This window comes from Mustela nivalis, assembly GCF_964662115.1.
Source record: "Mustela nivalis genome assembly, chromosome: 1".
Lineage (NCBI taxonomy): Eukaryota > Metazoa > Chordata > Mammalia > Carnivora > Mustelidae > Mustela > Mustela nivalis.
The window spans coordinates 139,244,522-139,258,678 of NC_139020.1; the positions used below are offsets into that span (position 1 = coordinate 139,244,522).

The 14,157-nt window shown below is 44.3% G+C and overlaps 1 protein-coding gene across 6 annotated transcripts in view; it reads left to right on the plus strand.

Moving 5' to 3' along the window:
- The window catches only part of RARB (retinoic acid receptor beta), a 450,938-nt gene that overhangs the window by 352,867 nt on the left and 83,914 nt on the right, over positions 1 to 14,157 (plus strand). For all 6 annotated transcript variants that reach the window (XM_082686911.1, XM_082686913.1, XM_082686916.1 and 3 more), the window contains one exon: positions 1,012 to 1,153. In XM_082686911.1, coding sequence (XP_082543037.1) covers positions 1,012 to 1,153 — 142 coding nt within the window. The remainder of the gene's footprint in view (positions 1 to 1,011; positions 1,154 to 14,157) is intronic.

Sequence of the window (14,157 nt, forward strand, 5' to 3'; positions counted from 1 at the left end):
TCCTACAAGGTAATAAAACAATACTCTTTGGTTATATTTCAGCCAGACAGAAATCTTTGCACCTATCCTTAACAAATAGATCTGTAATTTACCAGCCTTCTCCAGTCTTTACAGAGCCCGTGTCCAATCAGTCGTAAATAGTAGGTCAAACAAAGTTACATTTCCCAAGAGTGTCAGAGGACTCTTAGGTAAGCTTGTCACAAAGCCAGTGCTTCGAACCGTGCTGCCCCACAGAACTTTCTGCCATGATGAAGATCTTCCATACATATGGCTATCCAGTGTGGTAGCTATGAGCTACCTGTTGCTCTTGAACATTTGAAATGTGGCTAGTGCAACTGAGGAATCGATTTTTAAATTTCATTTCATAGTTACTAATTTTCATTTAAACACCTCTATGTCTTTAGTGGCTACCATTTTGGACAGCACCACTCCAATGTGCTATTAAATGGGCAGGTCTTTTTATACCTTATTTCCAATCTTGGATAATATTTTTCTACATACTCTATAAGTTAAATTATATTTTAAATATTGTAATGAGCTAAATATGCGGGAAAGAAGTGGAAAAGACTTTCTTGAGAAGACCTCATTCTTCCCTGAATCTTATCATTTCTTTTGCAAGCGTAGTGCATCTGATATTGGGTTTCTTGATAGTGGGCTCACCTGAAATTTTTCTGACCAGCAAGGGAACTGCTTATGAAGTTAAGCCTGTTTGGAGGGAACCCATCTCTGCATTATGTTTTCCAAGTGAATTAGCTTGGTATTCATTTTTCCTTCAGCAAGATAATAATGGTCGTGTCTAGTTTTGATTAAAAGGGGCTTTCAGATTTGAAACAAAGGGAGAGCTGACTATTAATATTTCACAAGGATTTTAAGGCTCAAATACGTTGACTTTTCGGCTTCCATCATTTCATGAGTCAGACCAAGCAATCAGTGCATTGATAAGGCTGGCTTTGATTTCTCATGAAACTTGGTAGTTTTACTTAGTCTTCTCATCTTCTCACTTGCTTGCAGGGCTTTTTCCGCAGAAGTATTCAGAAGAACATGATTTACACTTGTCACCGAGATAAGAACTGTGTTATTAACAAAGTCACCAGGAATCGATGCCAATACTGTCGACTCCAGAAGTGCTTTGAAGTGGGAATGTCCAAAGAATGTAAGTGGAGGCTCAAAAAACTTTTTTTCTGTCATTGTCTTATCTATAAATATGATTTGCTCAGCTTCCAAAATCAAGTCGTGGAGGACATAGTATGTGGAACTCGACCTGACACTCAGGATAGATTGCCAAGGCTAGGTATAAAAAGAGGTGGTAGGAAAACAGAACTGTGGGGATTTTCAGATTAAACTTGAGTAGCAGTTGGGGAAAAAGGCAAGAGCTGTGTTGTTGATGGCAGATTTGTATCCCAAAGCGGTACTAACTCCCTGGGGGTTTCAGAGCCACTGGTAACTCAGATATATCACATAGCCACTTAGAGACTCCCATTTCCCCATCCTGACAGTACGAACAAAAAGTTTTGCCTGTATCTGGGAGAACAAAATGAGACGAGAGGCATGAATATTAACAGTAGTAATAACCAGCCCTTTTTCAGAGGGAAGGGGGCATAAAACTTCTGTTGTGGGAGAAATATTTAGAAACTCGGTGCATTGGCATTTTTCCAAACTTGATTTAGCTTTTTTTCCTCTCAGCCACCCCCTCCTCGAAATAATTAAACGTTTTTTAATGCAAAGGAGAACATTTTAGTAAATTAAAAACTAGTGGTCCATAAACATCTGATAATGGGGACTTGAAATATACATTATTTAATGCAGACAGTGTGTACACTACAAAAACTTCATTACTTGCATTTCTCTCTTTGGTGCTTTCACGTGGAGGGGATGGGAAATTGACGGGCAAATGGCTTGGCTCAGGCAGGCCAAAGGAAGACATATGGTTGTGTGCATGGCGAAGCACCTAATGTGATTTCTGCTTCCTCATTCAGCCCATGACTTGGGGATTTGTTGAAGGCAGACTGTGAGTGAGGCACCGGGCTTATGGTGTGAGGGGGTGCTAGTGATGCCTCAGACATGTTCCCTTCCCTGTAAGATATGAGACAAAAAGCGAGGTACTGGGACCTGGATGGCTGAGTCAATTAAGCGACTGACTGTTGATTTCGGCTCAGATCATGATCTCAGGGTTGTGAGAGGGAGCCAGCCCTTCATCAGCCTCTGCTATCAGTGGGGAGTCTGCTTGCGATTCTTTCTCCCTCTTCCTCTGCCCATCCACCCTGCACCCCCCCATGCTTTCCCACTCCCTCTCTCTTAAAAGCCGGGTACTTCAGCCACAATCTTACAGGCTGGCTCAAAGATGCATGTTACAGGACAAGGGCTCTTGGATTTTGGAACTGGGACATGTGGCCATTGGATGGTGGGGAGACTGAGGAGGGAATGGCCCTAGAGCCAGGCAGCACTGCCCTGAGGGTGCTCAGGTCGTCTACTGGCTTTTTCTTGGAGTAGCTTCTAGAGGATGTTACCCAACATCCATTCCATCCTTCACCTTTCCTAAATGTACCCAGGGTTTAATATGCTTTTCCACTTCTTGGGTTTCTATACTTGAGGAAAAACAGCAGGATTGGGAACAATTCAGCTGACTCAAGCCGAGCATCCTATTGTGTCCCAACCTGTCATATTCTATTACTGGTTCATGGTGTGAATATGTAACCTAGGCCAGTCTAGTAAGAATGAGTTCAGAACTTGTGCTTAGTAGCCATGAAAGAGAGAAAGATAAATTAGACTTCATCAAAATAAGAAATGTCTACTCTTCAATGGTTACTATGAAATGAATGAAAACACAAGGCACACACTAGGAGAAAGTATTTACAAATTGCACATCTGATTCAGGACTCGTATCTAGAATATACGAATCTCTAAAACCTCAATAAATAGAAAGCAAATAACCCAATTAAAAAAAACAAACAAACACAAGTGCCCTTCAAAAATGCCAAGATTATGAATGGCAAAGACAAGACTGAAAGGCTGTTCCAGATTAAGAGAGACATGCAAGTTATATGCAATGCATAAACCAGATTGGATCCTGGGTCAGAGGAGAAAACAGCTGTAAAGGACATTATTGGGACAGTGAGTGAAATCCGAATATGGACTGTAGATTATAGCAATAATATACAACAGTATATTATTATATACTAAGAACTGTGAATTAGATGAAGGGTGTACAGGGGTTCTCATTCTTGTAACTTCTGAGCAAATTTGAAATTTTATCTTGATAAAATTACCTAAACAGCACCCAAGACATGTGCTTAGAATATTAGGACAATTTCTGATGCATGTGAACAAGGAACCAACTAGCCCCAAGGGCCCATACTAGCTATCCTTCAACTCCAAGGGAAGTCACTTCTAGGACAAAGCAGGCACTACAGTTGGAAGAGTGGAAGGATAGTAGAAATTGGGCCCTGAATGGCATTATCGAATTGCTAAACCAGCCGGCCCTAAATCTCCACCTCCAGCTAATTTGATTATATTTTGCAAAGAGGTGCCTATTAAAGCAGTTGAGGTTGGGGATTTATTTGTATTTGGGGTGCTGATGAACAAGAATGGACTGGGTCATCAGACATGGAGGCATCCTGCCATCCCTCCTGGGAGGGTTTTTTTTTCCCTCCAGAAAGTTCTATGTGTGGATGATGGGTCAGTTGACACATTTCAGCCAGTTCTCTTTGATCCCTCCAAACTTTAGAGCTATTGAATTACTTGAAATCAATAAATGTGAAGATGCAGAGCTAATATTCACTTAGCTTAGGCCCCCCAACCCTACCATGGAAGAGAAAATCATGACATTGCCCTGAAATAGCCAGATTTTTTTGCATACGTAAGTGAGGCCCACAGGATGATCCCTTGACACTCCATTTTTGGTCTGACATTCTGTAGACAAGACTGTCACACTGCAGTTCTGTGGGAGAATTTTAGTCTAGGCTGAAATTATAAATGAGTAAGCCAGATGTGGACTCAGGGTAAATCAGTACTTTTGCATTTATTTTGTGTGGGCTGGAGACCCATTTCCTGCTTACATTACTTAAAACCCATATCCTGCTGCTCTGTAAAAACTGGCAGCTTGGTTGCCAATTAAAAAAAAATAATGTTTACACCCACAGGAAAACTCTAGTTTCAACCCTCAAGGAACTTATCACCTTAATTAGATTTAAAAATATAGAAATGAGAAGAAAATGGGATCATTATGCCCAAGTATACAAAAATAAATATATTTTCCTTAGAAGGAAATTGAAGAGAAAGGAATAAACACTTGGAGTATAGAGACTGAGGGTCTAATAGGATATTTTTAAAGTTGAAACAGAAAGAAGCAGGAAAATACGAGAATTGGTAACCAATTATACCACAGTATTCGCAACTGAAACGAATCCAAGCATAATAGAGACTCATAGAATGTTAGAACTGAAAAGGGATCTTAGAGATTGATTTTCACTCACCTCTCTCACTTGACATCCAAGCACACTGGGACCCAGAAAGATGAAACGGTTTTCCCAGCAATCCCCAACTGACTGAAGACAGAACCAAGATTACAGTTCAGCTCTTTGCTCTTCTGGCCCTGCTTTCTTGGAGGTACCAAGATTAGCAAGATTTGCATTCAATTCTTGCCATAGGTCATGAGGACTCAGTATGTGTCAGAACTTTGGGGATGCAAGTGACAGAAAACTCAGCTCAAACTTGATATAAGCTTAAAACATCGGCACAGGTACCTGGACAGTCCAGAGTAACCCATATGCATCCAACGGCTTGCGTACCTTTTCAGGGAGTGGTTCGCCTTTGCCTCCCACAGCTATTTTTTACCGTGTTGATTTTGTTTCCGGGAAGATTTTATAAATGGCTACTAAAGATGCCACTAATAGCTGTGCCTAATAGTCTACCTGACAGAAAGAGAGGCTTGGGTCCTCATCATTCCATCAGTGCCTAGGACCTGGTTCTCTGGCCTCACTTGGGTCACGTGCCCCGTCTATCTGTCTCGCCTTAGGGATGGTGGAGGGGTGGATCACTGTGATTGGCTAGGTCTGGATCACGTGCCAATCCCTGGAGCCCCTCATGGAGGTTGACCCTGCCCAAACCAGGTGGGCTATGCGTGTGGGAGGAAAGCATCCCTAAGTGGGGAATCGGAAAGACAAGAAAGAAATTTACTCCATGCTCAGAAAGACCCATCAAGTCCCACGGTGCTGTTGTTCTTAGTCTTTGTACTGTTGAAGGAAAGAAGGAAACCTAAGAATCCTATTATAGTAATAGCTAACATAGGCTCGGTGTTTTCTATAGGCCAGGCACTACTTAACCATTTTTATTTTATTTTATTTATTTATTTGACAGAGAGAGAGATCAAGATCACAAGGAGGCAGAGAGGCAGGCAGAGAGAGGGGGAAGCAGGCTCCCCGCTGAGCAGGGAGCCCATTGTGGGACTCGATCCCAGAACTCTGAGATCATGACCTGAGCCAAAGGCAAAGGCTTAACCCACTGAGCCACCCAGGTACCCTTACTTAACCAGTTTTAATACTTTGTCCCATTTGATCCTAACAACAACCCTTCCTTCCCCTTTTTTGGGCAGAAATGGAAGCTTAAGTACAGAGAGGTTAATTAGTTTGGGGTAACACACTTAGTAAGGGGCAGTGCTGGGATTTGGATCCCGGTAATAATAAAGGCTACATGCCATAAAAAGCAGCTTTTAAAACTCTGACTTTCCTTTTTGATGCTATTGCAAGTGGTTAGTTAAACAATAATCACACTCCTTGTTGCATAGCAGAGACGTATACTCTAGAAAATTATGTGCAGATTTAATTTTTATGGCTCAAATTTGGTTTTCGATGAATAAGGGGATAAGCATGATTATTTCTTCACGTTTCTGTTCTGTAAATATTGGTGGGTATACCTTGTATTTTCCAAGGGCTTTGTAAAACTAGGGGAACCTTTTTGCAGAGGAATCGCTATTTGTCAAAGCACAGAATTTGAAAGTGGTAGCAGCAAGTGAAAAAAATCGATTTTCAGCAGCATTCTAAAAGTGGTACAAAAATTTATGAAGAACTTGGGGAGGAGGCAAAGGAAGCAGAATGACTCAAAGTTGAATGATGAGTTTCTGCCAGTGGGGTGGGAGGCTCGAAACAATGTCACCAGAGGAAAGTATGTGGCCCTAAAATAAGAAATAAAAAAGAGAATAAAGGAAGACATAAAATTTGGGATTGTGAAAGAGATGTCCGGACAAGCTTATGAGACAGATAAACCACTAATTGTCCATGATGGGGAAGGAGAAGGTTTAAGATGATGCCACACAGAGACCGTAGGAGTTTAGAAAGCCTGACCATGTGCATTTGGGTCAGTTACAGAAATCCAAATGAATAGCTCAAGTCCTTAAGCCAGGGATCAGGAAACTTTGCTAAAAGGGTCAAATAAGAAAATATTTTTGGCTTTGTGGGCTGTGTGATCTCTGTGTCTGTCACTATATCCCAGAAGGAACCATAGAAAGTACATAAGCAAAGATTGGTTGTGTTCCAATAAAACTGTTTACAAAAACAAGCAGAGGACTGGGTTTGACCCAAAGGCCACACTTTGCCTACTTCTGCTTTAGGTGGTTCACCTAGTGGTCACGTGTGCCACTTATGGTTGCTCTGTGATCTCATGCTCAGCTCATCTCCCACTGTCATCTGCTCCTCTCCTACCAGTAGAAGCCCCAGCTTCCAGCCACACTGGGCCATGCTGACCCACGAGCCTCACGGCTCCATGTTTCTCTGGAGGCTGTGACCTGGAACTTTCAGATGAGCCCCAGAAGCTGGCAGAAATGTCATTTTTCTCTGGGCAGCCTCCCTGAACCCCAACCCGTACTCCACGTCATTCATTCTTCCCCATGTTCCTCTAGTACTTTGAATATACCCCCCAAACTGCAGACTCACTACTGTGTGATTCTTCACACACTGCTGAGGCTCCCTGGCTAGACTGATCATAAACTCCTAAAAGGGGCGCCTGGGTGGCTCAGTGGGTTAAGCCTCTGCCTTCGGCTCGGGTCATGATCTCATTGTCGAGTCCTACATTGGGCTCTCCGCTCAGCAGGGAGCTTGCTTCCTCCTCTCTCTCTGCCTGCCTCTCTGCCTACTTGTGATCTCTCTCTCTCTCTCTCTCTCTGTCAAATAAATAAATAAATAAATCTTTAAAAAAAAAAAACCTCCTAAAAGGCAAGGCAAACATCATGTCTTCCTCACCTTATAGCCCTGATATTAGCATGATGTCCAGTGAAGTTAGACTTGTCAAGTGGTTAAATGTGACTATTTATTTAAATTTTAAGTGGGTTCTCCCCCCAACAAGGGACTTGAACTCATGATCCTGGGATCAGGAGTCCAGTGCTCACCGACTGAGCCAGACAGGTGCCCCTGGCTGTTGTAAAAGACAACCAAATCCAACATCTCCCTGTCTTTCCTTCCTGATAAAGTGCCAGGCCCAAAACAGTTGTGGGTATGCACGCCCGTATTCTTCTCTCGGGCCTTCACTTACCAGCTATGGACCCAGAACAAGTTGTGCAACTTCGTTGGGGTTGTGTTTTCTACCCGAGTAAAAGGAACTTTAGTATTGACTGGTGGCCTGGGCATGATGTGAGAACTAATGCTTTTAATCCTGTTTAGACAACAGTGTTTCTCCAATCAGCTTCCTCTTGCCAGTTCTCTCCCCCAGAGGATATTAGATCTCCTGGTGGATTTGCTGTGGAAAATGGTTGAGCTGAACAGGCAGCTGTGTAACTGTGCATGGCACAAGCCCACAAAGGTGGAGAGGCTAACATGGACAAGGGGCAGGACTGGGGGCTCACTTGGCCAGTTCTAGGCCATCAGATTGCTCACTGACAAGGAGGAGGATCCAGGGATGGGCTAGATATCGGGGTCAGGAGGCCAATAGGAAAATGAAAGATACAAAGTCGGCCAGAATCGAGACTCGTGTGCCATGATAAAGGGGAAATAGTGGGCTCTGGATGCTTCTGATATTCGACCAGGTTCCCCTGGGCCTCTGGCCTCCCAGATGGGATGCTCTCACTCCACATCTGTAACAGAAACACTGCGGGGGTTACTGTGCCTGCCACCCCCGTTCTATTTCTTTTCTTTCTGAAAACCACTGGCCACTAATTCACAAAGGAACCTCTTCAAATTGCCTTTGAGCTTATGTTTATGTGGGCCATGCTTTGGAGTGGTGGGCAAAACATGTCTTTGATTTTGCTTGAGAACGCTGTTCCGTGTTAATTTCACAGCAGTCCCCCCGCCCCGTGGCAGCTGCATAAGTATATTTGTAGAATCAAGCAGTTGAATAATCTCTGAATTTGGGAATCCCTAAGTGCTCATTGACACCTTCTCATTTGGGGCATATTGAGCTTAAAAACAGCTTTTTATAAAGTCTCTAAATCCTGATTTCTCTGTTGGACATGAATGTCCCCATGGGTTGATTGGCTAGAATGAATGTGCTTTGCATGGACACTTTGATACCACCATGAGAGGTTTCTGTTGTTCTGTGTTTTGTTTCCCCTTTACTGTTAAACTTTCATTAAAACAAACCTTTTGGATTAAAGGTACTTAACCTCAGTTAAAATCACTTCTGTTGAGGCACAAATTATATCGATGTGCTCATTAGTTCTATGGCTGGATTTTACTGGCTTTAGAATGAGAAAATTCATATTGTAGGTTGCCCTGTGTGCTTGGGAAATTACATAAAAATCATCATCAGGGCACTTAATGTCTTTCTAATTTTAGTTTATTTCTTCATTTGTTCCCATGTTACGTCCTGGCTTGTTACTGTGTTCCCAAGGTTCAGCGTGAGGGTCTGTTCTGCCCTATGGAGAGGCATCATTAACCCCGCGTGTCTCCTTTCTGCCCCATGCACACCCAAATCTCCACAGAGCCCCCCAGAAGTAAATGGAAGGCTGGAAAATATATTTTTGTATCTAAAAACATTGCGGAAGCTGGAAAGTAAAAATCTGCTGTCCCTTTCCACTTGCCAAATGTTACTGTTTTCCTGCATCTGTTCGGGAGATTAAAAAAACCCAATTCCGTTTGGGCACTGGCAGCCTGGTGATGTCAGTGCCACTGTGGGACTTCAAGCCCATTAACACTCAGACTGCAAAGGAAGTATTAAAATTCCTTCAGCTTTACTAACACATTTCTCCCTGCAGCCTGGCTCCTGGAAAAGGGACGCTCAGCACATTCTCACCTCAGAGAAAGGAGAAATTTCCGTGACACAGTAGGACAGAGCCGAGCCAAGGGAATAAAGGGCTGAGCCTGAGCTGGGTTCGAATCCAACCTTGCCCTCTGGCAGCCTCATCCTTGGCAAGAGGTGTCATTTTGTTTCAAGTTCAAGGAGCTCACCTACAAGGTAGAACAAGCTTGCTGGGTTGTTTTCTGCATCTCACCTTTGGGAGGGCGATGCATTTAGCACCCTGTGTGGCACACAGTAGGTGCTAAGTAATGATCGCTGTTCTCCCAGGGAGATTCTTCCTCTGATGGTGACAAGGCTCCGTTCTGTGCTCTGCCATTGCTGCTGCCACAGCTGCTTTTTATTTTAATAACTACACAGCCCAGTTCCTTCTCTAGGAGAAAAGCGAAGGGCAGAGGCTCTCGTCATTTTGAATTGTTTATAACACCACCGTCTAGATATACAGCCCCAAATATTATGTCACAGCATTAAAAATAAAGCTTGCAGGCATAGTTTCTAAAATAAATATCCGCCTTCCTCAGCTCCTGGAAACTGGAAGGCAGATGGCTCATTTGCCCGGAGATGCTGGGACATGTGTAATCAGAGAATGGGGTGGGATCCTGGTATCGTGGAACCCAACTCCATGGGGAAAACCGAACTGGGGTGTTAGAAAGGACGCCTGGGCCTCTCCCTGCACCAGTCAGCTCAAGGTGAGGCCATCAGGGTGTCCCGGGCAGTATCCGCTTAGCACCTGATCACCAAGGAAGCAAAGTGTCTTTCAGTCCTTGCTTCCACTTTTGTTTGTCCCTAGGGTACATTCCATCTCTCCCCACCCTTTATATGGGACTCTGTGGCCCACCTTATCCAAGTCTCTCATCTCCCTCCTCCCAACCAAATCTTACCCCTGGCCTACTTGTGCAGTCAGCCACATGGCAAGAGGGACATGGGTGGTAAGAGGGCAGTTGTTGGTCCCAGAGTGCTTCCAGAAGCGGAGTCTCCCACGACGTTGGGTCATCCCATGCGGCAGGTAGAACAGGAATAGTATTTGGATCCTGGGGGTCCTGACATTCGGAGAGGCTAAGAGACTTGACTGCCGTCACCCTGTTGGCTTTAAGGCATGGTCCTCATTCCCATTCCCGGGAGCTTTTCAACTACACTTTGCTTCTCTAACCACACTGTTCTGGTGTGGATTTAATGCCACCCGGCTAGTTTCAGTATCTCACCCATCTTTGCTCCCCAATCACATTTTCTGTTGTGTATGATTTAATTACACGAAGGTACAAGTTCAGTACAGGGTTTTCCCCAGCGTAAATTCTGTACACAGCCTGCAAAACCTAATTTGGGGGAGCACTAAACTTCATATGCGATCATACCAAATCAGAGAGTGATAAAGTGAGCCCTTTTCTGTATTTGTTTGATATTCGTATTACTGATGAGAAAATCTCAGTTCAGTGCTGGTACATCCTTAGTTCATACCTTTTAAGCCTTTGCTACTCCCTCTTCTTAACAGAGAGAAGACAGGCAGCCATACCTAGTTCAGATGAAATTTTATTTCAGAGGGGGATGAACGTTTCTAAATGGCCAGTCAGTACGTATTTGAGGCCTTACATGCCCCTCACAGTGTGTGTTGCTACTACTTGACTCTCCCACGGCTGCACAAAAGCCTTACGAAAGAGAGTGGTTTTGTTCCAGTAAAACTTTACTGAGGCAGTCAACCTGAAAACCTTGTTTATTTGTTACTCTTAACTCCTATTTATGTCAGACAATATTGCTTTTACTTTCACAGCAGTAATATAATCTGTAAATTTTATTTAAGCAAAACAAACAAACAAACAAACAAAAAACTCAATGTAGATAGAAATCCCAAGAGTAGAGTGGCCTATCTGTGAAATATCACGAGAGGGGTTTTACATGTTAGTTGGTCGGGGGTTCCTGTATCTTGACAGGAATGAAACAGACTCGGAGGGAGCCTCAACCCCTTCCAGAGCCCCTGTGTCATGTCTCAGTTGTTGGTCAGTAGCTCACTGACCTGCCTTTGTCTGGCTCTGGCCCCCTCAGCTCGTTCCCCATCCCCACGGCTCAAGGATGGGCCGCTGAGTCTTGCTTTTCTTAGATCCCCTGGCTTCGGTCCTGTCCTGACACAACAAAGGGTCACTGAAGGGGTGGATCCGTCCTGGTGGGATTTCAAGGATCAGGTGAACTGGTGGAGGGAATATGAGGAACAGGGCAGACCTCAAGTTGCACTGTTAACTGCCCCCTCCGAAGAGCAGCAGGGAAAGGGAAAGTGTTGTGGCTTGAAGCACAGACTGGAGGGACAACTGATTCTGATCCTGGCCCACCTCTCACATAGCGCTGTGTGATCTCTGTCAGTTGACTTAGCATCCCTGTGCCTCTGGTTCCTTGTCTGTGGCACCGAGAGGATGATAGTACCTACCTCGTATACGTGTGGGAAGGAATTCCTGAATTGCTTTATGGCGGGAACTAAAGGCATTTCTTCGCTGAGCATTAGCTCTCGCTCTTCCTTCTGCTCAGATAATGATCCATTCTGGCCTCCAAAACGTGGCCTTATAGGAGAGTCCTTCATGATCATAAAGAACAGCTGATGCTCCCTACGGTCCTGTGGTCCTTTAACCAAAACAGCCAAACAGAAGACTCTTAAATTTGACATTTGTCCTTGGGGCGCAAGCCTGATACCCACAAAGCAAAGTGTCATCTCTGAGCCAGATAATCCCATGCCCTTCATGGCCCTTCCTCACTGACAGAATCCGTTCCAAGTGTATCAGCACGGGCAGCGCCCTGCACAGCTGGCTCAGCCTGCCCCAGCCTGCCCAGGACACTGATCTCCTGTCATGCTCCCCAAAACTCGAGTCACCGCAGACTACTCAGCATGCCTTTCATGGGAGGCAGCCTCGGGGTGTGTGTGTGTGCTGCCCTTTCTGCCTGTGATGCTCATCCCCGGCTTTACCTCCCACTTCTCTTTCAAGCCACCTTTCTCCTAAGTATGCGCCGCCCCCTTCTCTAATAACAGGAAGCAGGTATGGGTCACCCTCAGCTCTCAACGGTGTGACATGTTATACTATGGCACATCTGTTGGATGAGTCGGAAAGTCAGACTTGCTTTTGTGTCCAGGAGGTAGGTAGGGGTGTGTGTGTGTGTGTGTGTGTGTGTGTGTGTGTCTGTATATGAGGGAGAGTAAGAAAACGTCACACGTGTTCTGTACGCTCACTGTGAGCATCCTGAGGGCAGGCACAGAGCCTCATTCCTACCTGTGTCCCCAACTGGAAACCTAGTACCTTGTACCTCATAGATGTTTCTGGAATGAACTGGAGGCGAAGAGCAATTGAGGAGTAGAAATTCTGAATCAGGAAGTTTCGTCTGATCTTTCCAAGAGTTAGAGATCTAAATCTGGTCCCACGGACACGATGAGCCTGTTTTTCCCTTTTCCCTTTTGCGTCCTTCCCTCAGCATGTACCATACGAGTTCTAGCACATAATCCCGTGCATAACAAGAAGCCTCACTGTTGTCTGGGTCCATGGTGGAAGTAACCAGATGGAGCTTGTAAATAAGTCCAGACAGGGAAGATGCGCTCCCTCTCAAAACTGTACACACTTACACACCATATTTCATCAAATCTATAATTTGTTAAGGCACACTATTATTTTATGTGCCACTAAAAACAAAACAGCAGCAATTAAACGAGGACATGCCAAAGATCGAGAGACAGGTGGCAATTTCAGAGAGGGAGGGAGGGAGAAACCAGATACTAGCTCTGTAAGAAAAGGCAGCATCTCCCATTCTGGGCTGGAAATATTCTATGTTTCCATCTCGAGCTATTTGTCATTCTGCTTTAAATAGACATTGATAAAACCTCAGTGCCCAAAGACAATCCCCGGCCCAGAGTTGACTGAATAAATATGCAAGTGCTTCTAAAATAGCTGGCAGAGAGCCCTTTGTTTGGAAACAAATGTCTCCGTGAAAATAGCAACCCGAAATTTCCCCACAGTCCCTGTGTTCCGGGGCGATGAACATGGCCCTTTAAGTACCTTCTCCCAGTGACAGCAATTCTCTGGAGGGTGGCTACCTAAATTGCTCAATAAATCCGTGCATAGAGTACGGTCTGAATTTGCTCTTCCTGGAGTGGTATTGAGCACTTAAACCAGTTTCCTCTCCCTCTGCTATCGAAAAATATTAACTCTCACAGTTAGGTTATTTCTCTCATCTGTCTCCCTTTAAAGCTAGAAAACAAAGAGTTGAGCAATTATGCGATGAACTAGATTAATGGAGACAGGCGTCTTTTTATACTGGGACCGAGGAGAACGAACACCCTATTTCCTCACGAGGAAGAATGTTTTCGCCCCCAAATGCACACTTGATTGTTCCAGCACTTCATTCCGCCGACAAAAAATACCTACCTGACTTTTAGATATTTCTGATGGTTTTATCGTGAGGATAATTTTAGGGCAGAAATGTTCTGTTTTGATGTTGGAGAAAGCAAGTCTTCTATTTTTCTTGTTTTTTAGGGCGGGGTGTTTTATGACATTGCTTGGTCAGGCTTATAAAACAGTGTTTTGATTCAGCAACATTGTTTAAATCCGTTTTAAAATAGCACTAAGGAATTCCACTGGCCTTTCAAAATGGATCCACTTAGGAGCCGGTCATATGATACAGCTCTTCCAAAGGGAAAGATAAAAGTTGCCTCCAGTAAACTCTGTTGGCTCAGGGGATTGAACGAGGACAGGAAGAGAATCAAGTGCAAAATGTAATGAGTGAAGGATTCCCACTTTGTGTCCTGGAAGTGGAGGGACAAAGTGCTTGAGCAATTTTAGACTAAATGGAAACTTGGCTCAGGCGCCCTTGGACTCTGAGCTCTCAGAAATGTGAAAATATGCAGGCTCAGAATGTACTCCCCGCACCCCACCAGGGGATGTGGCCCAGTGAGTTATTTCTGGAAGAGAGACC